The sequence below is a fragment of the Canis lupus genome, chromosome 8 (assembly GCF_048164855.1).
Source record: "Canis lupus baileyi chromosome 8, mCanLup2.hap1, whole genome shotgun sequence".
NCBI classification, from domain to species: domain Eukaryota; kingdom Metazoa; phylum Chordata; class Mammalia; order Carnivora; family Canidae; genus Canis; species Canis lupus.
The window spans coordinates 718,761-743,880 of record NC_132845.1 but is presented as its reverse complement, the minus strand read 5'-3'; the positions used below and the strand labels follow the sequence as shown (position 1 = coordinate 743,880).

Below are 25,120 nucleotides of genomic sequence, written 5' to 3'. Positions count from 1 at the left end.
AATAACACTTTCAAAGGCAGGGAGGAAAACAGACTGGAGCAATTCAAAATAAAAAGAGGAAATTTTCTCAGACCAAACCAAATATTAGTTAAGATTTATGAAATTAGGCTCATTACTAAACATATGGAATGATGGAATGGCTAAACATCAAAAATAAATGAATCTTACAAATGTGCAGAAATATTTTATAAAAAGTTACCTAGGAAGAAAAGGTAATTGGATACATATCACCCATATACAATCTTTGTTTTAGTGATATGAAGAAAAACTCATCCACTCACCAAATATTTATTTAAACTCCTATTAAATTCATACGGGCTGTTTAGCATCTGGAATGAATAGTGAACAAACTAGATAAAGTCTCTGCTCTAAGAACTTATATTCTAGTGGGACTAAAGGAAACTGCAGGCAACGCAAGAAAAGCTTGCTGAGATAGATAATTTTGTATGGGTAGGAAAATTTTGTGTTTCATCATATTTTGTTTCATCATATTTAAGAGGTGATGCTACATCTTTTTTTTTATTTGTTCTATCAATTAGGATTAGGTTCACACACATCTACAATTGAATTAACAGAGGTTCATATTTCTCTCATAGAGTCTACAGGTAGGTGGCCTGTGAGCACTGTATGAGGTCACTCCACAAAATCTTGAGAAATCCAAGCTCCTCCATCCCTAGGAATGTACCCTGTACCTACTACACATATACACATACATGCACACACACACACACACACGCATGCTCCCCAAAACTATTTGGGGAATCCCAAGAATCAGCGTGTAACAGGTATCCATGGTGATCCTAATGAGGTGGTCTTTTACCCACCTGAGAAATCCTGGGGGAGGGGAATGAGGGAAAAAATGGTGAAGGGAATCCAAAAAACCAGGGAATAAGAGGAATAAAATTACTTCCAAAAATCAAACTACTATATCAATAGTTACTAAGAGTAGAAACATACAAAGTTTACGAAGGAAATCTAAACCACCAGTATTTGACAAAACCCTAACTTTTAGATATTTTCTTATCTACACAAATAGTCCACATGAAGGTGAATGATGCTCAGCAAGTCCAAAGGTGCAATGGGAGCAGCTGGAAGAGTCTCGGAGGCTTTCCCAAGCTGTGACACCTACATCTCGTTGCATGCCTTTTTAGAACTTCTCCAACCATTCTGCTGTGAAAAGTTTGGATTTACTTTCCTTGCTTCCCTGTGAAACACGTCAGAGGACACTTTATCATTTTAAGTTAGTTTTGCACCATTATGTCTTAGAAACTTAGGGGAGGTGAGGCAATATGAAAGGCTGCAATGAGATCGTGCTCCACGAAGGAGCTAAGCCAAAATGCAAAGTGAATTTGGCGGTCACATCCTCACCTCCACGCCCCTCGGAAGAGAAATAGGAGGCAAAAGAAAGGACAATGTCATAAAGCCAGGTAAATGGTGGCTCAGGTCACTTTGTAACATCTACTGCTTCACAAAACTACGAAATTGAGGAGATGGTTGGTGTTCACCGAGTGGCTTTTGAAAGTTCCCATCCCTGATCCTGTTCAGAAAGCAGATCCGTCTGAATGGCCCCGGGGTCCCTGGCTGCGGCGGACTGCAGGCCATTGCCCTCCTTCCCTGGGAAACCTTCCCTGGGAACCTGCCCTGCCCGCTCAGTCCTATCCTCCTAAATTGCTGGTTAAGGGCAGTCGGGGGGCCCAGCGGTGGAGCACCTGCCTTGGGCCCAGGGCGAGCCCCCGGGTCCCGGGATCGAGTCCTACGTCGGGCTCCCTGCGTGGAGCCTGCTTCTCCCCTGCTTCTCTCTGTCTCTCTCTCTCGTAAATAAGTAAATAAATCTCTAAAAATAATAATAAATAAATAAATTGCTGGTTAATTTCCAAACTGTTCTGTAGCCTCCCGGTGGCCCACAGGGGGTGTCGGACTGTGGTGCGGGAGCCTAACCCCGCCCGGCGCCTGGACTCTGCGCGAGTCCCTGGACGCTCCGGGCTTGGCGCGCCTCACCCGGAAAACGACGCTTGTTGCACGTTTGCTAAAAGCCCGCGGAGTTTTTAAGTGTACGATGGGGATTTAAGCAGAAGCAGGCTTCTCGGACACACAGGGCAGGTCCTTCCTGCGGGAGGCCCCGGCCGGCGGGGGGAGGGGCGTCACCGAGGCCGCCTCGGGTCCCTCTCCGCAGGCCCGGTGGGAGCGGGGACAACAGCCTCCCCCCCGGGGCTTTCGGGGCAGCCCAAGGGCGGTGACACTCGGCGCCCCCGCCCCGCGACGCTCTGGCTACAGCCCCGCACCCAGCCCCACACCCAGCCCCGCACTCAGCCTCGCACCCAGCCCCACACCCAGCCCCACACCCAGCCCCGCACCCAGCCCCGCACCCAGCCCCGCACCCAGCCCGGCACCCAGACCCGCACCCAGCCTGGCACCCAGCCCCGCACCCAGCCCGGCACCCAGGTCGGGGCGGCTGCAGGGCCGGGCTCGCGCTCCCCCCGCCTCTTCCCCCGAGGGTGGCTCCTTCCTCCCCCCAGGCCGCGCCGCGCGCAGCTCGGGAGGGACCGGGCGCCCCACGCTGCGGGGGGAACCGCGACCTCCCCGCCCCCGTCCCCGCCCCCGTCCCCGTCCGGGTCCCCGTCCCCGCCCCCGTCGCCGTCCGGGTCCCCGCTCCGGACCCCGCCCCCGCCCCGCCCCGGCCGCAGCCCCGCCCCCCGGGAAGGCCCCGCCCCACGTGACCCCGCGGCCGGCCAATCAGCGCAGCCCCAGCGCAGTTCAAACCCGCGGCGCGGAGGACGGTTGCGCTGGGCCCGCGGCTCCCCGGCCCCCTGACCCCCCGGCTCCCCCGGCTCCCCCCGGCTCCCCTCCGCTCCCCCGGCTCCCCCGGGCCCCGCCCCCCCGCCATGCCCCGCGGGGCGCGCTGACGGGCCGCATGGAGGGCCGGGCTGTGCCCCCCGGGCCGTACCGGGCCACCCGACTGGTAAGTCCAGCCCCGGCGGGGGAGGGGGGACCCGGCCCGCGGCCCCCGCGCGCCCCGAGGGCTCGACCCTCCCACGGCACCGCTCCCCGCCCGGCCTCGCCACGCCCTCGGCCCTGCGCCCCGGAGACGGACCCGGTACCCGGAGGTGGCAGAGGGGGTCGGCCCGGGGGACAGCGGGGGGGGGGCGGGGGGGGACAGCCCGGGGGGGACGGCCGGAGGGGACAGCTGGAGGGGGACAGCCCGGGGGGGACAGCTGGGGGGGGACAGGCCGGGGGGACAGCTGGGGAGGACAGTCCAGGGGGACAGGCCGGGGGGGACAGCCCGGGGGGGACAGCCCGGGGGGGACAGCTGGGGGGGACAGGCCGGGGGGACAGCTGGAGGGGGACAGCCCGGGGGGGACAGTCCAGGGGGACAGGCCGGGGGGACAGTCCAGGGGGACAGCTGGGGGGGACAGCTGGGGGGGACAGTCCAGGGGGACAGGCCGGGGGGACAGCTGGAGGAGGACAGCCCGGGGGGGACAGCTGGGGGGGACAGTCCAGGGGGACAGCTGGAGGGGGACAGCCCGGGGGGGACAGTCCAGGGGGACAGGCCGGGGGGACAGTCCAGGGGGACAGGCCGGGGGGGACAGCTGGGGGGGGACAGCCCGGGGGGGACAGCTGGGGGGGACAGGCCGGGGGGACAGCTGGAGGGGGACAGCCCGGGGGGGACAGTCCAGGGGGACAGCTGGAGGGGGACAGCCCGGGGGGAACAGCTGGGGGGGACAGTCCAGGGGGGACAGTTGGGGGGGACAGTCCAGGGGGACAGCTGGAGGGGGACAGCCCGGGGGGAACAGCTGGGGGGGACAGTCCAGGGGGGACAGCTGGAGGGGGACAGCTGGGGGGGACAGCCCGGGGGGAACAGCTGGGGGGGACAGGCCAGGGGGACAGTCCAGGGGGAGAGCTGGAGGGGGACAGCCCGGGGGGACAGGCCGGGGGGACAGTCCAGGGGGAGAGCTGGAGGGGGACAGCCCGGGGGGGGGACAGGCCGGGGGGTGGGACAGGCCGAGGAACACAGCGCAGGGGGGACAGCCGAGGAGTCAGCCCGAGGGGCACAGCTTGGCGCCGCTGCACCTGCTACCTGGAGGCGGGCGGTACCGACCCACCTGCTCTGGGCACAGCCGCACCTTTTAAAGCTAGGCCCAGAAGCACAGTCGGGCCCCCCCGCGGATCCAGGGCCGGGCGGCGGCCGCGGCTGGCGGGCAGCGCTCTTGTACTCCGCCGGGTCTTTGTGCATCGACATTTTCAGTCCAAGAGGGCGCAGCACCACTGGGTAGGAGCCCTAGAGGGCGACCTCACTCCCTGAGCCTCAGTTTCCACATTGGTAACGTGGGGCTCGGGACGCCCACGCCCCGGGGAGGACATCCCGGAGGACACGCTGTGCAAGGGCCTCTGGTCTGGGTCCCTGGCCGAGCCACGGCTCCGTGGGTTTCTGGGCCAAGTAAACGTAGCACGAGGAGGTGGGAAGGAAAGAATTCTGTGTTTTCGACTCTTAAATTTTGTGCTGTGGGCGTGGGGGCCGTGAAGTTCAGATGAGTGATGACATAGCTCGTCGGGCAGAGTTGGGATTAGAGGTCAGAGGTCTTGACCCCTAAGATAGGATTTCTCCATTAGAGTGATGCGATTATCCCCCCCCACCTTAGTACCTATTCATAGAATCGTGAGAATGAAAGTGAACTAATGAATGGAAAGCAGTGTCTGACACAAATGCAACTAGCATTTTACTCATATTAGTTGAGGTGTAAAAAAAAAAAAAAAAAGAATGTCTTCCCTGTTAAACACTAAGAGGCAGGTTCATTGCAGTCTTTCATTATTTGCAGGTTTCCTAAATAGGCCAACTAGCCTTTTAGTCAAAAACTATTACAAAGAAACACTAGTACAATACTAGGATTAATAAAGAAAAATCAATACAAGATACAAAATTTTCTGTAGTAAATAGGATGAATGATTTCTTCATGAATTTTTATGATGTAATCAGATGAAATAAAATAATTTTCTTTGATTTGTTTCAAATCGGTAAGATATTCTTTGTTAATTTTAAAATCTATATATTTTCTTTCTGCAGTGGAATGAAATTACCACATCTTTCCGAGCAGGAATGCCTCTACGAAAACACAGGCAACACTTTAAAAAATATGGCAATTGTTTTACAGCAGAAGAAGCAGTGGATTGGCTTTATGACCTATTAAGAAATAATAACAATTTTGGTCCTGAAGTTACAAGGCAACAGACTCTCCAACTGTTGAGAAAATTCCTTAAGAATCATGTAATTGAAGATATCAAAGGCAGATGGGGATCAGAAAATCTTGATGACAACAGTCAGCTATTCAGGTACTGAACAGATAAATAATTTGCAAAACTGAATTATTTGATAAAATTTAACTCCACTTCCATAAAACTTTTCCCAAAATTGCAGTTTCTTCGGAAGAAATAATGTCTTCTTTATAAAACGTACTGCTCTTAGTGCAATTAAAAGCACTTAGAAGTTAAAGTTAATTGCTGCACAATTAAGACTTTTAAATGTTATATGTTAATAAAATAACCATTGGGACAAAAAAGAATGAGATATTATCACTTCTACGTATTCTGAAGTCTATACCATTTCAAGAACAAATTGTAATTAACCTTTAGTTTCACAGATTTAAGAACCATAAGACAAATTTTCACAGGTCCTTGTATTCAAGTAACATACAACCTTATATAATCTAAGAATACATGTGGTAAAATAAATAGTAGCAAATTTTTATTAAGGATTTACATGTATCAGAAGCCCTGCTTTATGATTCACATGTTTTCTTATTCAGTCCCTGGATAGTTAAACAGGATAGGTATTAGCTCCTTTTTGGGAGCTATGAGATGAAGCCCTGAAACCAGGCTTCATTAAATCCTGTTAGATGGCTCTGACATAGGTTCCTCCACCTTGAAACACTGTAGACCTTTGTCAGGTTACTCCCCCGACCTTGCTACTGTGCCTTTCCCGGTGGAGGTGGAGCCTCTTGACTCCCTCAGGCCAGCACAATTGCTTTTTCTCTCACGCACACAGGACACAGGTCACAAGGTCCTTGGATTCTTAAACCCCTGCATTTTTTTCTCTGCAAAATTAGTCCTGTTCAAATGAAATGTCTTGGAAGCTGATTCTTGCCTATGTATCAAAGATGATTTATGCTGGACAACTAAACTGCAATAACAAGCATAGGGACAGTTCATTTTGTGTGACTCTCTACAAATCCGTCCTCTCTCAGCTGCTGCTCAGTGGCCTCTGTGAGCACCTTTGCTGTTAGTCATCAGGGGGCTGTTACTGGTTCTCAAGGCCCCAGGCTTACCTTCGCTTCACCTCTCTCCCTGGGCAATCTCTTGCCATGTCTTCACCTACTCTCCTTATTTATAACTTTCAAACTTCCAACCCAAATATATCTCCTGGGCTTTAGACCCATTTTTTTGCCCATTAGGCATTTCAGATATAACAGAAAAGTCAGTGTCATCTCTTAACCTAAATCTGTCTTCTTATATCCACACCTAAGTGAATGGCACTGTCTCCCCTAGAGCTGCTTTGATTCTTTTCTTCTCCCCTTTAAATGATATTTAATTAACAAACCGTGTCTGTTGTACTGCTTCAGTAGTTCTCTATCTGTCCATCCACTCTGATGGTTCTTTTTGTTAGACCATTTTTCTCTCTTACCTGGAATTCTCCATAATTCTTCAACTAGTTTCTCTGCCTCTGGTGTTTTACATTGATAACAAAATTATAAAGTACTTAGAAATAAACTTTACCAAAAATGTGTAAGGCCTTACTGGACAAAAGTATAAAATTATATTGAAGGTAGTAAGTGGAGGAAGATAGCCTGCTGATGAATCAAAAGACTTACTATCATAAATAAGTCATTTTTCCCTAGATTGACATGTAAATTCAGCGCATTTTCATTCAAAACTCCATTTAATTTTTTTTTAGAGTTTGACAAGCAGATTCTGAAGTTCATTTAGTAATATAAAAGTTCAAGGCTATTTTGAGGTGAGGAGGGGAGAATTGCCCTATTTGATATCTGGGCTTAAAGCAATTAAGTACTAATAAAACAAACCCATACATACGGTTGATCCTTGAATAATGCAGGGGTTACAGGTACTGACTCCTTGCATGGTTGAAAATCTACATATAACTTTTAACTTTTGACTCCCCCAAAACTTTACTAATAGCCTACTGTTGACCAGAAGCCTTATTAATAACATACATAACCAGCACACATTTTGTATGGTTTTTTTTTTAAAAGAGTTTATTTATTTATTCATGAGAGACACAGAGAGAGAGAGAGAGGCAGAGACACAGGCAGAGGGAGAAGCAGGCTCCACGCAGGGAGTCCGATGCGGGACTCATCCCGGGCCTCCATGATGATGCCCTGGGCTGAAGGCAGCGCTAAACTGCTGAGCCACCTGGGCTGCCCCATTTTGTATGTTATATGTATTATAAATTGTATTCTTACAGTAAAGGAAACTAGAAAAAAGAAAATGTCATTAAAATCCTAAGGAAGAGAACACTTCCAACATATTGTACTATATACTTTTTTAAAAGATTTTATTAATTTATTTGACAATGAGTTTCTACAAGTAAGGATTATCGTTTTCTGAGATCTACATAGATATAGTTAACACCTTGTACTTTGTGCCAACCACTGTTTCAGGCATGTTCATATATAATAATTCTCAAAACAAGCCTATGAGATCTATACAAGCAATTCTCCAATGCAGCCTTTGTATTGTCACTCATGACCTAAGCAAAAGAGAACCTCCAACTGAGAGAGAGCACAAATGGGGAACGGCGGGCGGAGGGAGAAGCAGGCTCTACACAGAGCAGGAAGCCCAATATGGGGCTCAATCCCAGGCCCCTGGGATCGTTACCTCAGCCGGAGGCAGATGCTTAGCTGACTGAGCCACCCAGGCGCCCCTACTATACTGTATTTTTTTTTAATTGTGTATAAATGAGCTGCACTGCTCAAACCCATGTTCAAGGATCAACTGTATATGGGAAATTGGTATAAGTTATACATGGATTAATACCTAAATATGAAGGGCACCTGGGTGGCTCAGTGGTTGAGCATCTGCCTTTGGCTCGGGTCATGATCCAGGGTCCCAGGATCGAGTCCCACATCAGGCTCTTTGCAGGGAGCCTGCTTTTCCCTGTGCCTGTGTCTCTGCCTCTTTCTGTCTCTCTCATGAATAAATAAGATCTTTAAAAATAAATAAATACCTAAATATGAAAATGAAACTCTTATGAAGGAATATAAAAAAAAATATTTTTAGGACTGTGGAATAGAAAGAATTTCTGAGATCACTAAAAACTTTTGCATATTTTTAATGTGTAAGATACAATACACCAAACCCTATATTATGTATATTAAAAATATAAAAACATGAGCAAGAAGGAAATATACTAACTGCAAGTTAATGGCTTCCCTAAAAAAGAGAGAAAAATAGAAAAAGCAAAGAAATTCTTTGCTTTTTCAAAAAATAATAATGAAGTCTTTAGTAAAATGTTAACAATTGCTCGATTGATGATTACATACATGGATGTTTATATTTTCTGTACTTTTTTGTATCTGAAATATTTTATTATACTGGAGCAGGGGGAAAAAGCATTATAATCAAAAAGAGTAACAGAGACAAGGTCTGGAAATCAGAACAAGCAACAAAACCCAGAAAATATTTATAAATTATATAGCTTATCAAAGAAATCTAGAAAATGTAACTAGTCTTCAACAGAATTGATCCAAGTAACTCTGAATTATTCAGATATAAAAGTTAAAATATGTATGTACAGTATATTAAGGTAAGTAGGAAACAAAATATTTTTTAAAGGTTTACTGGGAAAATCGATTTATGTAGAATCTTTATTCCTTGAGAATATAAATAAATTCAGTTCTTTTTGTGACGTATTTTTTTTTTTAGATAAACAGGCATTAAAAATCTGTTTCTGATCTCACGTTATTTAAGTGCTTATTATTCTCACACCAGATTTCCTGCAAATTCTCCGCTTAAAAGTCTTCCACGAAGGCATCCAGAATTGAGAAAAAACAGCATAGAAAACTTTTCCAAAGATAAAGATAGCATTTTTAAATTACGAAATTTATCTCGTAGAACTCCTAAAAAACTTGGATTACATTTCTCTCAGGTAAAATATCCATTTTACTAATTACTAATTTAAATATAATTACCATGTACTTAATTATAAAATCATTAAAAGTATATAAATCTTTGAAGCCAATACTGAAGTCTCTTAACCTACATTATTTTCCAAAAATATGTGTATAATTTTATCGTACAATAATAGAACCCATAGGAATAATTATAAAAATGGTAGTGAAACATAGTTGAAATAGTATTTGTAATTTAAGACTTTTTTTTTTTAAATTGATTTGAGGGTAGTAGGGGCAGCTATGAGTGAGAGCTCTATTACCGTATGTTAACATTATTTCTCCAGCTGACACCTGCTTATAGCCTCACAGTAGACTGTTTACCAATAGAATTACGAAATACTAGGAATTACACCAGCTCAGGATTTCCTTAATTCGAGCATAACATATTAAACCAAAGTAATTTTTTTCCAGGAAAATATAGAGAAAATGAACCATAAAATAATCCATGAAGATCAAGAAAACTCAGTTGATAATAGAGAGATAAGCCGGGAAGATGTTGAAGAAGTTTGGAGATCTGTTATTCTGATCTAGTAAGCTAAAGCTAAGCCCTAACAAAGTTCCAGAGGTGTTTAGTATGTTAATTTGACATTTTTATCAAGATATACAAATGCAAAAAGGCTTAGGATGTAACCCAGATGTGTTTCTTAATAAATATTCTTGCTATAGTTCTAGTATAATAGAAATAGAATGTTTACAGTGTGGTTTATTTTTTCTTTGAATCAAAGCTATAGCTATAGTTTGGGGTCTTATATTGGAATCCTTTCAAGGTTACTAAGATAAATATATTTGAAAATGGATACTAAATATAAACCTTGTAAGTTTGGTTTAAGAGAGAAATATTCTGATGGCTTCGTTTGCCATTCTTACTCTTTCATATTTATATCCTATTCCACTTAATTTTATGGAGAAAAAGAAGTTTATATTGTTTCTTCTGTTTAGCCTGCAAACCATTTTAGGTGTGCCATCCCTAGAAGAAGTCGTAAATCCAAAGCAAGTAGTTCCTCAGTACGTAATGTACAACATGACCAATACAAGCAAACACGGAATAGTTATACTGCAAGACAAATCAGGTTGGTATCAATGACAGAAGTTGGAATATCTTTTAAACTTGCCAACATAGATTGCAGCTCTAGGAGGGGTGCAGAGAGACTCAAAATATAGAAAGCACAATACTTTAACTGAGAGACCATCGAGGGGAGACTGTTGTTTTATCATAGGTGCTTTAGTACTCATCTTATTTATTTTTTAAAGATTTAATGTATTTACTTGACAGAGAGCACACAAGCAGGGGGAGCAGCACAAACAGAAGGAAGGGCAGAGGGAGAGGGAGAAGCAGGCTCCCCATCAAGCAGGAGCCCAGAGTGGGGCTCGATCCCAGGACCCTGGGATCATGACCCAAGCAGAAGGCAGACATTTAACTGACTGAGCCGCCGGCACCCCTTTAGTAATCATTTTAAGTGAATATTATTCATACCATTATTTTAGCTACTGAGTGGATTTATGCATAAATTTTTGGATGGCAGGACTAGACGCCCACAAGGTATGCATATAAAATTATTGATTAACTACATTTTAGTGAGGACCCCCAGTGTATCAGGCTAATATTATGCTAAAGATTTAGTGATAAGAGAGAAATGGTCATGCCTTCCTGGAGCTTACATGAGTAGTTACATATAAATTTACGTGGGTCAGGACATACATGCAAAACTGAGTTAACACACAATAAAATAAGCCCAAAGTCTCAAAGCTGATATTTTAAAGATTACTGACTTTATTACATATACTTTTATAATGTATTAATTTTAGGTATAAGATGGAAAAATGAGGAATATAATTCAAGCCAGATGTGCTACAAAACTTAGCATTTCAAGAAATGTGTCAGTAAATCTCAAAGTGTTGCCTCATTTTTTATAATCAGTTGCTGCCTGTAGAATTAACTGCCACGCATTACTTGAGTTTTTTCCTGTTGGCAAGAACGAAAGCAAAAACTTAAGAACTTTGTTGCATATGCATCTAGCTCTGGTCCAGTCCCTTCTTTCATTACCTAAAATCACTTAACAGTATATTCTCTTATTCAAACTTTCTGTTCTTTATAACCGTAAACTTTTCAAGTAAAGTATGGCTTTTATGTTGGCATCAAAGAACTGCTAGATTTTAGGCAGCATATTTCAGGTAGTGGCTAATGGAAGATTTAACAAGTAAGCGTCACTGTGGATGCACCCTAATACTCAGATTTTTAATCCTGGTAACATGCATATATATACATACGTGTGTATATATGTTTTTGGGTATAATTAGTGTAAAGTTTTAATATACTATCAAAAATAGTGTGATTTACTAAGCAATATAAATTTTTTTTTTATAGACGACCTTCCTCACTGGGTGTTATCTGCCATGAAGTGCCTGGCAAATTGTAAGTAAACAAGCAAAATATGTATGTATATATATGTGTTCTCTATTCATCATATTTAATAAGAAGTAAAGGAATTTTAAAAATAATTTATAGAGGTCCTGATAAACTTAGAGTTTGCCAATTTCTCTTGATGTTTAAAGGACAGTCTAGTGGAACTGATTATATTTCTGTGCGTGTGGAATATGCTATAGAGTCCTTCGCTTTTTCTCTGCAGATGGTGGTTTTATAACTCAAGCCCATCATTTATGGCTCAGTTTTCATAAATCATAAAATCACAGGCTAGTGGATCTTAACGACCTTGTAGATGTAACCCACATCTGTTGCCTTAGTGAGGCCAATAGAGTTCAAGAAGCAGCTTGTAGGCAGCGTAGCTCTTAGAAGCCGGAAAGGTTCCACCAGAACTAAAGTCGCGTGCTATCCGCCTCAGCCCTGTTGCCATCATACGAGGCTTCCGCACTGAAGTGCTTCATGACATGCTTGTAACTCCGTAAAGACTATTAATGGGACTTTTATGTTTATGGGGGATAAAATGATCTGTCACTAATCAGCAGATCTTTTTTTTTTTTTTTTAGCATTTTGTTCATCAAGCTTTCTCCATAATGATCAGTGATTATTGATTTTTGAGACCCTAGTTCAAGTACCAAACACTAATTGCTTTAAAATCTATTTTAAAATTATGCAGAAATATGTGCTTCTAAATCATCAAAAGTTAAATTTATGTGTTGATAGTTTTGTTACAAAAGGATTTTTCCAGTTCTTATGAAATGAGTGTTTTAATAATGTTCAAGATGGGTATATATTCCCTTGTTGTCCACTGGGTGTCAATATGACAAAATAACAGAATTGGTAGCAATACAGTAAATAATGTAAGTGAAAGAAAGATTTTATTTATCAAATTGAGGTTAAGATTTTAACTGTAAGGTCTCCTACCTTGGCTCATGGTTTGCCACTCAGATATTCACACTTTCAGGGATTTCATGACATTCCATGTTGAGGGCTTTCTTTTATTTCCTTCCCTTTCTTACTAGTCCATGTTAAACCTAAATGATACCAAAGATACAATACTAGATTCCAGTTTAACAACGTATCTAGCCAGAGGTAGTATTTAGACTCAGTTATTATTTAATTCCCTATGGTAATCCTGTAACATACGGGAATCAGTGATTAATATATTCTCCCCAGTTTTTTTCTAGAAGAGAAAGTAAGGTTTTTGAAAGTCTGATCTATAAAGAGTTATGGATTCAAACCTAGATCCTCTAACTATAAACTGTAATTTTAATTCTAGTAAAAGTGTTTGGTCTTAGAAAATTTTGTACTGATTATCAAATTTTTTTATTCTACATATTAATAATTTTTCTTACCCTCTTTAAAAAGATGTTTATTTTGCTCTACACAAAATCCCTACCAGCCTTTAAGCTATTAAATGTGTAGGATTTGTTTTCTTTAATCCTTTTCCAGTGTGTGTAACATTTGTCTGGTGATACAGAAATTTGAAGATAGGGACGCCTGGGGGGCTCCACGGTTGAGTGTCTGCCTTCGGCACAGGGCGTGACCCCGGGGTCCTGGGATCGGGTGCTGCGTTGGGCTCCCTGTAGGGAGCCTGCTTCTCCCTCTGCCTGTGTCTCTGCCTCTCTCTGTATCTCCGATGGATAAATAAACAAAATCTTAAGAAAAAAAAATTGGAAGACAGAGAAGTTGAGAGATTATTTGGGTTTGGAAAGGGAAAGATTTTTAACTTGAAAGATAGAATAGTGACTCTCAAAGCTGAGTGTGTTTCACAGTAACGAGGGAAGCCAGCCAGAGATTGATTCCTTAGGCAGTTTCATTCAGTTGATCGAACACACCTCAGAAGATTCTTAGAGTGAAGATTCCCAGATCAGCTTTTGGAAACTACTAAATTAGGCGGAAGCTAACGTTTCTAAGTCAGTAATTATTAGCTTCACCTCTATAAATTCTGGTCCGTACAGGAGAACTTCTATTATTAATAGACCTCAGGGCCCTGGGTCTTGCTGTCACTTTGCACTGCTCTTAAGTTCTGGCTCAAGCTTTGCCACCAATGCCTCTTTCATCTTAGGCAAGTTACTCTGAGCTTCAGTTTTCTCATCTGTAACATGAGGTCAGATCTTACTCCTCCGTAAAACACTAACTAGCAGGAGTGATTCTTTCAAGATCACTAAGCTAATGAAATGGGAATGTAAAGACATTATTTAAATCAATGGATGCTTTGTGTCAGGCAAAATTTGTTCATGAAAATGTAAATTTACAAAAGATAATTTGGAAGAATTATTTGTATTATCTAAATATTCTTTGTTTTATAAATGATTTAAAATAAAATCTTATTAAATAACCTTAATACTTTAAAATAGATTTCAAATTTTGCCTTATATACAGTGTTCAGGTCTATAAATATTAAAACAAAATGCTAATAGTTGCTTGCAGTGATTTCTAATGAAAACATAGTGAGAAAGAATGAGATATACACAACTCTAAAGTTTTGAATTGTGACAGAATTTGTTAAACTTTGCTCCTTCATGGGTTAAAGGTTTTGTACTTTTTATAAGTATATTTAAATTTTTATTTAAAATAGGGGTGTCTGCATGGCTTAGTGGTTGAGCATCTTTCTGCCTTTGGCTCTGGTCATGACCCCGGGGTCCCCGGGATCAAGTCCCGCATTGGGCTCCCTGCATGGAGCCTGCTTCTCCCTCTGCGTGTGTCTCTGCCTCTCTCTCTGTGTCTTTCATGAATAAATAAATAAAATTAAAATAAATAAATAAATAAATACCAAAATGAAATTTTATTTAAAATAGAATATATTTTACCTATTGTTTTTTGCTTCCTATTTCTTAGGGCCAAGAAGTAATGATCTGAATAATCCAACTTATGTTGGATTTGAACGAGATGTATTCAGAACAATAGCAGATTATTTTCTAGATCTCCCTGAACCTCTGCTTACCTTTGAATATTATGAATTATTTGTAAGCATTTTGGGTATGTATGTATTTTTACTTATTATTTAAATTTGTTTTATTAACATTTTCAAGTCTCCCATAAATTAAAAGATCTAAAAGTGTAGGTAAATATGAAGGTGGCACGCTATGAATTTTTTTTTCATGCTCTGAATTATTTTAAACTTTGGGAATACTTTGGTTCCTGTTATGTTGTTTTCCAATAATTCAAATATGTCATCCAATATTTGTTCTCCATATCATTATGTGTTCTACAATTCACTTCATTTCTGACACTGACTACCTATCAAAGTTAGACCAGACGCCACAAGTTAGTGACAAAATCATCCAGTCCTGATAATAACCACCCAGAGTTAATGCAAACTCTACAGATGAAAGGCTCAGCTCCACAGGACTGCCATCCATTCAGGTACCAGGTATAAATGAGGTCCACAGGGTTACACACACTGCTGCCCAACTAACTACCAGTTTGGGAATTCCCACAACATTCCTTGGGCTTCCTAATTGATTAAAACTCACAGAACTCTGGAAACTGGTTTATTTGATGAGTGCCAGTTTTTATAAAGGATACAAGTCAGGAACAGCCATATGGAAGGAGTATACAGGGCAAGATGTGGGAGTAAGGGCTGTGCAGAGCTTCCATGCCGTCTCCAGGAATGCCATCCCCCCAACCATGTCCATATGTTTACCAGCCCATAAGCTTCCTTAGTCTTGTTATTTCAGAGTTTCTATTGAGGTTTAATTACATAGGCATGATTGATTAGATCATTGATCATTGGTGATTGTGCTCATTCTTCAGCCCACATTCCCCTCTCTAGGGAGGTCTGAGGTAGGCTGAAAGTTCCAACCTTCTAGGTAAGACCAGCCCTAAGTTACCTCATTAGTATAAACTCAGGTGTATTCAAATAGGTGCATTATAAATAACAAGAAACTCCTATCACTCTGGAAATTCCAATCATCTTATGAGCAGTATACCAGGTACTAGAGACAAGGACCAAATATGTAAGTTTTATTGTATTGTAGTTGTCTTATGATTAAGAGCTTTCTAATACACATAGACTGAAACCAGTTATTGTTTAATGTATTTGACTCATAATTTAGATTGTTGAAATAGATTTTAAAGTTATTTATATCACAAGTTGGAAAACCTCTAGCCAGTCTTGCACTTTGTAACTGAATGTTGCATGTGTCCTATTTAAGTGGCTTCTGAATTAAGCAACTGCTATTTGTACTATACTAACAAAGTATACTATAGTGATGCTTTATTTTTTTTTAACTTTACTATTGTTTTATTTTTGTCTACCATCACACAGTTGCATCTTAATTTTTGTTTCATTTCCTGGTAGTTGTTTGTGGCTACGTCACAGTTTCAGATAGACCCAGTGGGATACATAAAATCCAAGATGATCCACAGTCTTCAAAAATCCTTCGCTTAAACAATTTGAATTCCTTCAAATCAACAGAGTGTCTTCTTCTCAGTCTACTTCATAAAGACAAAAACAAAGAAGAATCAGATACTACTAAGAGACTGCAGATAAGTGATCAAGGATTTCAAGAAAAATGTGCTAAGAAAATGCAGCTAGTTGATTTTAAAGATAGAAGAGCCAGTGCTAATACTATAGTGGGAGGAAGTTGTCATAATTTAATAGGCTTAAGTAGTATGCATGCTCTGTCCTCTAACATCAAACCAAGGTGCTATTCTTTAGAAGGAATTACAGACTTACCAGGGAGTTCAAGTAAAGAGATCTTCAGTGCCTTCCATCAATCTGTTCTGAATATAGGACAAAATAATGAGCAGCTTTTAGAGCCTAAGATCAAACAGGAATCCCTAACGAATCTTCATTCAGAGGAAAGTAATCAGAAGTCACTCTCTGTTGGTTTTAAGAGAACCTCTACTTTGACTGTTGAAGACCAAGAGGAGTTATGTAATGGGAAATGCAAGTCAAAACAACTTTGTAGATCTCAGAGTTTACTTTTAAGAAGTAGTACAAAAAGGAATAGTTCTATCAATATGCCAGTGGCAGAAATTATCATGAAACCAGATCTTGGACAAGGCAGCACAAGTGTGCAAACAGCTATGGAAAGTGAACTCGGAGAGTCTAGTACCACAATCAATAAGAGACTCTGCAAAAGTACAGTAGAACTTTCAGAAAATTCTTTACCTCCAGCTGCTTCTGTGTTGACTGGCACACAAAGTAAGGTTGATGCTTTCAATGCATGTGATATTAACGTTTAGTGTCTACTAACTGTTCTGTTTGCCTGTCTTTTCTTCTCTAAAACTGCTTTATATTTTTCCTGCAAAAGGAAAAGTTTTTCTTGTAAAAGACTGTCATGGCACAACCAATATTTATTCTACTTACCTAAAGCACTTATTTTCTTTTACTTCACTTTAACTTCAGAGTCACTTCAGTTGTAGTAGGTAAAGGATATTAATTAATATTCAAATAGGTCATGAAGAAAATAATGAGAATCTTACCATGCTATTGAGGAATGTGGAAATTTCTAGGAATAGTTAATTATTATTATTATTTTAGTATTTATATGACTATTCTTTATGTAATTGTGTATGCTCATAGTGTGAAAGCGACTGGTGTCATTGATGATTTCTTGCGGGGGTGGGGTGTAATTTTGCCTTCTAGGTTTGCTGCAACCTCATATAGAGAGGGTTGCCATCGATGCACTACAGTTATGTTGTTTGTTACTTCCCCCACCAAATCGTAGAAAGCTTCAACTTTTAATGCGCATGATTTCCCGAATGAGTCAAAATGTTGATATGCCCCCACTGCATGATGCAATGGGTACAAGATCACTGGTAAGTTGATTTCTTAAGGAAAGAATAAGCCCTGGTTCATACACTAAAAAAAGAAAAGAAAATCATCCAAAAGTACTACCTGAGTGATACTGTGGTCTCAAAATCCTAGATTCTCTGGATAGATAGGCTCTTAAAAGTCTGTTTCCTACTAGCAGAATGTTGGTGCATTAATCCTTTGTGCCCAGTATGCTATCCTTTCATATCCTGATCTTTATCTTGTCTGATGGCTTTGCCTCTTCACTCCTAACACTTGATAATAATTGACCCAGACTCTCTGACCATATTCCACTGCTTTGTGCCAATTCTGTTCAGTGGAGAAGGAAAAGGAGATACAGGCACAGTTAAAAAAGCATAAGGGCACCATACTCTGTGAAGGAGAGAATTAATAGGAATATTGTGGTAGTGGGAAGGTTGTATTTGATGAAATACATGAATTAGGGTAGCACATCACTGTGGGCAAGAAATTGGGACAAACTACTGTGAAGCAGCCTCAGACTCCATAAGAGGATGAGAGTGGAAGCATTTTATACAGATATTGATTGGAAATGAGCTTAAAATAGTATCTAATCTCTCTATCTCTCTCCTTCTCCCTCTCTCTCTTCAAGAGCTGCCACTCCCTCGGTGCAGCTTAAAATGGTGTTGCTGCAGCGAGGAATCTGGAGCTGAGCTCTATTCTCAGTAGGGACGGTTCTTTAACGATGATAGACCCGATGTAAAGAGGAAGAATTATTCTTGGGTAATTGTGACACCATTAGAAAGCAGAGAGGAGTTTGTAGGGGAATATATTTTAAGAGACATGATTAGTAAGGAGATAATTTCAGTTTTACACTTCTTGAGTTTGAGTTTATACGACATCAACTGAAATTTATCCAACAGACTATTAGGAACGTGAGCCTGATGAAGAAAGACCAGGGCAGAAGGCATTGTTTGGAGAAAGGTGGTAGTTGGAGCTTTGACAATAAATGAGCTCTAAAGCTAGGAAAGAAGAATAAAAAGCTGAGGACTGAATCTTGGAAGGGGAGAGGTAAAAACGTCTGATGTGTAGGAATAAAACCAAAAATATTTCAGTTCAATACATGGGTTCCTCATCTATTATCTACAAAATACTTAAAACAGAATTCTGATAACTATTTTAGAATGAGGTATGTGTTTGTGTATATCATACTTCATGGGTAATATGGGTATGAATGAGAGTACATGAATTTTGAAATACAAAATTTATCCCAGGATTTGAAGATTCTTTATGATGGAAAATAAATATGCATTGTCTTTAAAGACTGATGGAATAAGGATTAAAAGCTGTTTTCCAGAGTTCCAAGAGCTAAATGCTACCAACCTCATAACCACTAATGTTTACGTGTTATGTGTTCTCCTGGCTTGTGTTTTATGGGTTAATTTCTTGTAACAAGTCATTGTTCTTTAACATTCTTTAAGTGACATATCTATATGACACTAAGAGAACCCGTGGTATTTACAATAAAATTGTGACAAAATTAAAGAAAAAACGAAGTCTTTTATGATCCTTTGGAATTCTATTAAGGAAATACTTAAGTACTTTAAAAAGAATACAGATTCTTCACTTTCTAATGTAATTAATTGTCCTTATTTTTAAGCTGAAGCCTGCTTATCACTTTATCTCAGTACTTCAGCATGATAGATATCCAAAAATTACTGATACTCTTATTTATATAAAGCCTTAGGTTTTTTTGAATTCATGTCTTTTTAATATGTTTCTAGATGATACACACGTTTTCTCGATGTGTGCTGTGCTGTGCTGAAGAAGTGGATCTTGATGAGCTTCTTGCTACAAGATTAGTTTCTTTCTTAATGGATCATCACCAGGAAATTCTTCAAGTACCCTCTTACTTACAGGCTGCAGTGGATAAACATCTTGACTACTTAAGAAAGGGCTATGTATGTATTGTAAATCTTAAAATTCTCTGCCTTAGTCAGTTACAAGTGGCAAATTCATCTCAAACTAGCCTAATTAAAAGGAAGACTTTATCAGCTCACATAAACAACCTCTAAAAGTCAGGAATATAGACAGAATCTAGAGACTCAAATAGCAATAAAGCTGTTTCTGTCTTTTCATCTCTTATTTCCATTGTGCTCCTGTAGTTAACAAATGGCTCTTCCACATGATACAGGGCTTGTGGCTGATTAAAGCCTTTAAGTCACAGACTTATATTTTTAATTTAAAGAAGAAAAGAACTACCCCTTCACCTACCAATTTGAAAAGTTCTTCACATGGACTCTGGCCCAACCTAGACTAAATACACATCCTTTACATGATTGAGGGTGAGTGCGTTGGGGACAGCGCCATACTCTGGCTCTACATAGATTGGAAGGGAACTTGTTCTTCAAAAAAGGTGAGGACAGGGCACCTGGGTGGCTCAGTCAGTTAAGTATCTGACTTTTGATTTCACCTCAGGTCATGATCTCAGGGTCGTGAGATCAAGCCCGCCATCGGGCTCCATACTCCGTGTACAGCCTGCTTGTCCCTCTCCTCTGCTTCTCCTCACGTGCTCATACTCTCTCTAGCTCTCAAATACATAGAATCTTTAAAAAAGAAAAAGAAACGGTGAGGATAGTGGAGCTGGAATGGGAAGGAACCATTACGAGAGGGAGAGAAGGAGAATCCTGAGTAGCTAATAACAATAGATGTCTATTATATTCAATCTTTGGCTTCCCGGCATATATATTCATGTTTCTTTCCATAGGTACCATCCAAACATTGCCATGGCTTCTCGTAATAATCCTTACAATTTCCTTCGGTTGTCAGCAGATGCTACAGTATCTGTCCATGCTCCTACACCTCAAAAACAGTAAAGGAATACTAATACTGTGTCAGAACATTAATGTTTTAAAGTGAATTAAAACGTCACTCTATTTTTGTTGTTTTGTAGTTAAAAGAATAAAATGGGCGGTTAATGGCAATAATGATGATGGATGCCTTTACTTAATATTTATTCTGTGCTAAGCACTATATATACATTATCTCATGTAATCCCCATTTTACAGATGAGGAAACAGACTAAGAGAAGCAAAATAATTTAATGAAGGCTACAAAGCTCGTAGATTGTGGGTCTTTAGATTCTGGGATTTATCTGTTACTCTACTGCATAATGCAGTAGTATATTATACAGTTTCCCTGAATTGTTTAATGTTTGGTGGCAAATCGATACTAAATCTCATCAAAAGAACCCTCAGCAAATAGGAACATGAACAGAATAAATAGACTTGGACTATTTAATAAATAGACTGGCATGTTCATCATAATTTTGTTCACAACAGATTAAAAATCCTGGAGATGGACTGATTGTTCCTTTGCCAACGTATTCATACTGTAGACAAATTAGTGCTCAGGAGTTTGATGAACAAAAAGTGTCTACCTCACAAGCTGCAATTACAGAACTTTTGGAGAATATTATTAAAAACAAGAGTTTGCCTCTAAAGGAAAAAAGGAAAAAACTAAAACAGGTAAGGGAATGAATAATGTCTCAATCATGTAAATATTTTTCAATATGCTCTTGCTGATTGTTATTTAATAACAATTAGAATCTAATTTCTCATTTTAATGTTTAGATTTTAGATACTATATATATAGGCCACCTGTATAGCCTACCTGCCTGTCTTTACTCTTTATCCTGAATAATAAAAATAGTAATAACAGATACTCTTTCTTAACTTCTAATGATTATAGTTTAGGTTAGTTTGGGAAAACAAATACAACATTTTGATTATAATACATAGCTTTTTACTGGCTCATTTTTACCATTTAGCATTTTTATCTCCATCAAAATCCAGTAGCAACATGACTCTGGAAAGTTTAATTCCAGATCTGAGATACTCAAATAGGAAATATACTAGATCATTCTGACCTTCGTAGAGGTTACCAATGGGAAGGAAGAAGATCTGGAATTTAGGAGGAGAATACATCCCAAGAGAATCCTAGACCATTAATGCTAACTTGGATCTAAGAAATCTTACATTATACCTTTCATATATGAGAAAGCAAAGGGAGGACAGGATAAATTGAAAGGATTCTCACTTCTGAAATACATGTTTGAGAAAGGCACTGAATTCTTCTAAAATGTTGAACACTGGATTTCAGCTAGGATAATAAATGTGAAAGACCCTCTAATTTCTTACCTCACTTTTAAGTTTCAGAAGGAATATCCCTTGATATATCAGAAAAGATTTCCCACCATGGAGAGCGAAGCAGTACTTTTTGCTGACAAACCTACAATCAAACAACCTATGCTAATTTTAAAAAAAACAAAGTTTCGTAGTCTAAGATACTGAATTAAAAATCATGGTGTAATACTTGTGGAACTTTGGTAAATGAAGCCATATCTAAGAATCGAGCTCTATAAAAGAAGTCTATTTATTAATAAGGTTTTTGTAAATAAAATATATATATATATAAAGAGGTACCAAAGTAATTTTTTTTATCAATGTAAGACTGGTAAGAAACTAATATGTCTCAACTGAGAGCAAATAACAAAAGTGGTACCAGACACTTTAACCAGAAACAAACAACACCTGTAAAAGTTGTTGTGGGATGTGCCAAAATTTCACTTACTTGAATTTTAAAGACTGGCATGTTCATCAAGATTAAGCTGTAATTCTGTTTTTAAAAGAAATTAACTTTATCTGCACATGTGCTTGTGAATATTGGCTAAAGTACTAGTTGTTAAGGGGTACTTTTGTTTCTAAGTATAAAAATGTGAAGAATATTGGAAAATCCAGTGAATCCTCTATGCTAAATGTTGCATTCTTTTGTATACTATTTTTCTACTTTTGATCTATTTACATATGTGTGTGTTTTTAAGATACGTGCATGTAAGTCTTCAATTTGCTTTAAACATTTATCTCAACTGCTTCAGTCATTCAGTTTTTCAATAAATATCTTTTGCAACCTTATGTTCATGTATGCACTAGAAGATTGTGGTGTAAAAGAAGTATAAGGCAATCGTGTATTCATTCAAAAGATATTTATGTAGCAATTACTATGTGCCTTTTATTTTTCCAATATGGAGAGACAGTGTTGAATGAATCACAAAAATCTCTTCCTTTATTTATTTTCTAATCAAGGGAGATGTACCTACCAGATACTTAAAATAACAATATATCCCCTGAAATCAAGTCGGGCAAAGGCCTACAGCTGAAGACTGAGCTCCTTAGTTACGTAATAATACTTCTCTAAGCTAATGTTTTCAAACGGTTGCATGTTAGAATCTCCTGGAAAGTTTTAAGACTATAGGCTCAGGCCCTACCTTGTATCAATTAAATCCAAATTTTAAGAGATGGTATATAGGGATCAGTATTTTTCAAACTTTCTGGGCAATTCCAATATTCAGCCAACTTTAAGAATCAGTCTCTAAACATTTTTATAAGCATTTAAGTAAATGCCAAGCTGCTGGCACACTGGCTTTATTTCATTGGAAGAAAATGCAAATTTTAAATGCTTATCATCTTACCACAAAATTATTCATATTTCTGCTTTGCTGACCAAGTACCAACTTGAAGCAGTTTTTCTTCCATATTTTACTCCAAGATTGTTTAATATCCATTCCTTGTGTGTAAAGACATGTACATAGTGTCTGGAATGTAATAGACACTTGCTATTCAATAACTTGATTTCTCAATGTAATGTAATGCTATATAAAATGACAGTGTTTCATTTGTAATTACTATTTTTTTATTAAAAACCTAGACAGAAAATGATAACTATTCTTTTGCCCTTAGCTATAAAGTTAAAGAACCAAATTAGATCTTTTTTCAAGGTGTTTGTATAATACAACTTTTCCTATTTAAAGATGTGTAATGGGGTGCCTAGGCGATTCAGTCTGTTAAGGTCTAACTCTTATTTCAGCTCAGGTCATGATCTCAAGGTTTTGAGATCTAGCCCCACTTCAGGCTTTGCTCTGGGTGTGAGGCCTGCTTGAGATACTCTCTCTCCCTCTCCCTCTGCCCCTACTCTCGTTGTGCTGTCTTTCTCACTCTCTGTCTCTCAAATAAATAAATAAAAATAAATAAATACATAAACAAATAAATAAATAAAAATTTTTTGAGTAAGGATTTGTAATGTGAATTCTGTTGCATATCGAGGTAAAAATTGTGGAATTTATAACAATTTAATTTTTGTATTTATTGATATTAAATACATAAATATGTAAAGACATAGTAACTTTTTATCTGCACTAACGTGCATGCAACTGAGATCACAAAATTGATGTAACAGTTTAATAACATGAATTGTGGAGTCAGATTTGAATTTTACTGTGCTGTACTGTGTAACCTCAGACAAATTACTTAACTGCTCAGAATTCTACATTCCTTATCTATTGGTAAAGATTATACTAGTACCTCTCTTTTAGGATTGTTGTGAGAATTCAATAGGATAGGTGATAGGTAGATGACAAAATCACGATTGGATGCCTGGCTCATGGGGGTTAATCAGATTAAAACAGCCTGCCAGCAAGCGCAGAAAACCCCTAGACGTTAGAAACTCCCATGGCAACTCTCTCAGGTCCCCTCCCTCTTCGGGAGCCATGTACTCTGTTATTTGATAAACTTTACCGTCACTCAATAAGCCTTTTTTTGCTGCCCACCACTCTGTTTGGTCTACCTCTTCATTCTTCGAAGCATTGTGACCAAGAGCTGCGGGCACCAAAGGAAAAGGAAATCCTGCAACAGCATTTTTAATTTCTGCCTGATTCAATTTTAGTTCTTTTATTTCTAGAGTAAGGGATTCTCTAGTGTCTTCTATGCTTTTTCCCAAGCCCAGTTAGCATCTTTATAATCATTGTTTTAAATTCTAGTTTAGACATTTTACTTCTATCCATATTGATTTATTCCCTGGCAGTGACTACTACCTCCTGTTCTTTCTTTTGGGGTGAATTTCTCCATCTTATTATGTCCAAACAAGAACAGAAGAAAGAAAAAAGGCAACAACAACAACAACAACAGAAAAAAAAATAAGAAAAAGTCAAAACAAGAAACAAGACAGAACAAAATAATAAACCAGACCCTGGGTGTATTTTGGTCTGCTTGTTAAAAGAATCTAGGTCCCAAAATAGGAGAGAAAGAAAAACATATATATACAATATAAAATGAAATAAAATAAAATACAATGAAAGGAAGCCAGGATGCCTAGGTGGCTCAATGGTTAAGTGTCGCCTTCAGCTCAGGGTGTGATCCTAGAGTCCCGGGATTGAGTCCCGCATCAGGCTTCCCGTGGGGAGCCTGCTTCTCCTGCTGCCTGTGTCTCTGCCTCTCTCTCTCTCTCTCTCTCTCTCTCTGTCTTTCATGAATAAATAAAATCTTAAAAAAAAAAAAGGAAGCCAAAAGTAAAGTATATATAGATATATAAATAAAAATTTTAAAAATTAAAAAGGAAGAAAAAAGAAAATAGCTGAAAAAATAAAACTGGAAGACTAAAGAATCATCTTAAAAACATGAATGCTATATACTATTTCCCCCAAGAGCTAAAGTTTTGCAGTTCTCCATGATCAGTAACCGTGGTGCTAGCCATTTGTTCCTGCCAGTATTCTGGAGGTGGGGCTTGTGCTGATTCTCAGGTGCCTTTGCAGTGTAGAAATGTGCCTCCCTGGCCAGGGGCAGGGCTCAGTGTAAGTGGCTCTGGATTCTACTATGTGGTGTTTTGCTCCCTGAAGACTTTGAGCACCAATGGGGGGGATGAAAATGGTGGTGCCCTCTTCTCTAGCCCTGGAGCTGAAAGTTT

General features: G+C 40.0%; 1 protein-coding gene across 5 annotated transcripts; it reads left to right on the top strand.

Moving 5' to 3' along the window:
- The first annotated feature begins 2,806 nt into the window (after nt 1-2,806).
- On the top strand, nt 2,807-24,518 carry DEPDC1 (DEP domain containing 1). Of its 5 annotated transcripts, none has more exons than XM_072834024.1 (12): nt 2,808-2,959; nt 5,060-5,325; nt 8,998-9,154; nt 9,591-9,709; nt 10,119-10,249; nt 11,545-11,592; nt 14,440-14,580; nt 15,905-16,753; nt 17,198-17,370; nt 19,108-19,284; nt 20,665-20,850; nt 24,310-24,518. In XM_072834024.1, exons 1-12 carry the CDS (start codon nt 2,912-2,914, stop codon nt 24,355-24,357), a joined length of 2,343 nt encoding a protein of 780 aa, XP_072690125.1. In that variant the 5' UTR covers nt 2,808-2,911; the 3' UTR covers nt 24,358-24,518. The 5 variants fall into 5 exon arrangements, with proteins under 5 accessions (XP_072690127.1, XP_072690125.1, XP_072690126.1 ...); XM_072834025.1 differs by having other exon boundaries at nt 24,242-24,518; XM_072834022.1 differs by lacking the exon at nt 24,310-24,518 and adding an exon at nt 21,535-23,454.
- Nucleotides 24,519-25,120: the final 602 nt, after the last annotated feature.

Excerpts from the sequence above, each read along its gene's own strand:
- DEPDC1 (XM_072834022.1), top strand. The coding sequence starts at position 2,912 with ATGGAGGGCCGGGCTGTGCCCCCCGGGCCGTACCGGGCCACCCGACTG. Across the intron at positions 16,754-17,197 it reads TGTGTTGACTGGCACACAAA|GTTTGCTGCAACCTCATATA; the intron begins GTAAGGTTGATG and ends TTTGCCTTCTAG. Across the intron at positions 19,285-20,664 it reads ACTACTTAAGAAAGGGCTAT|ATTAAAAATCCTGGAGATGG; the intron begins GTATGTATTGTA and ends TGTTCACAACAG.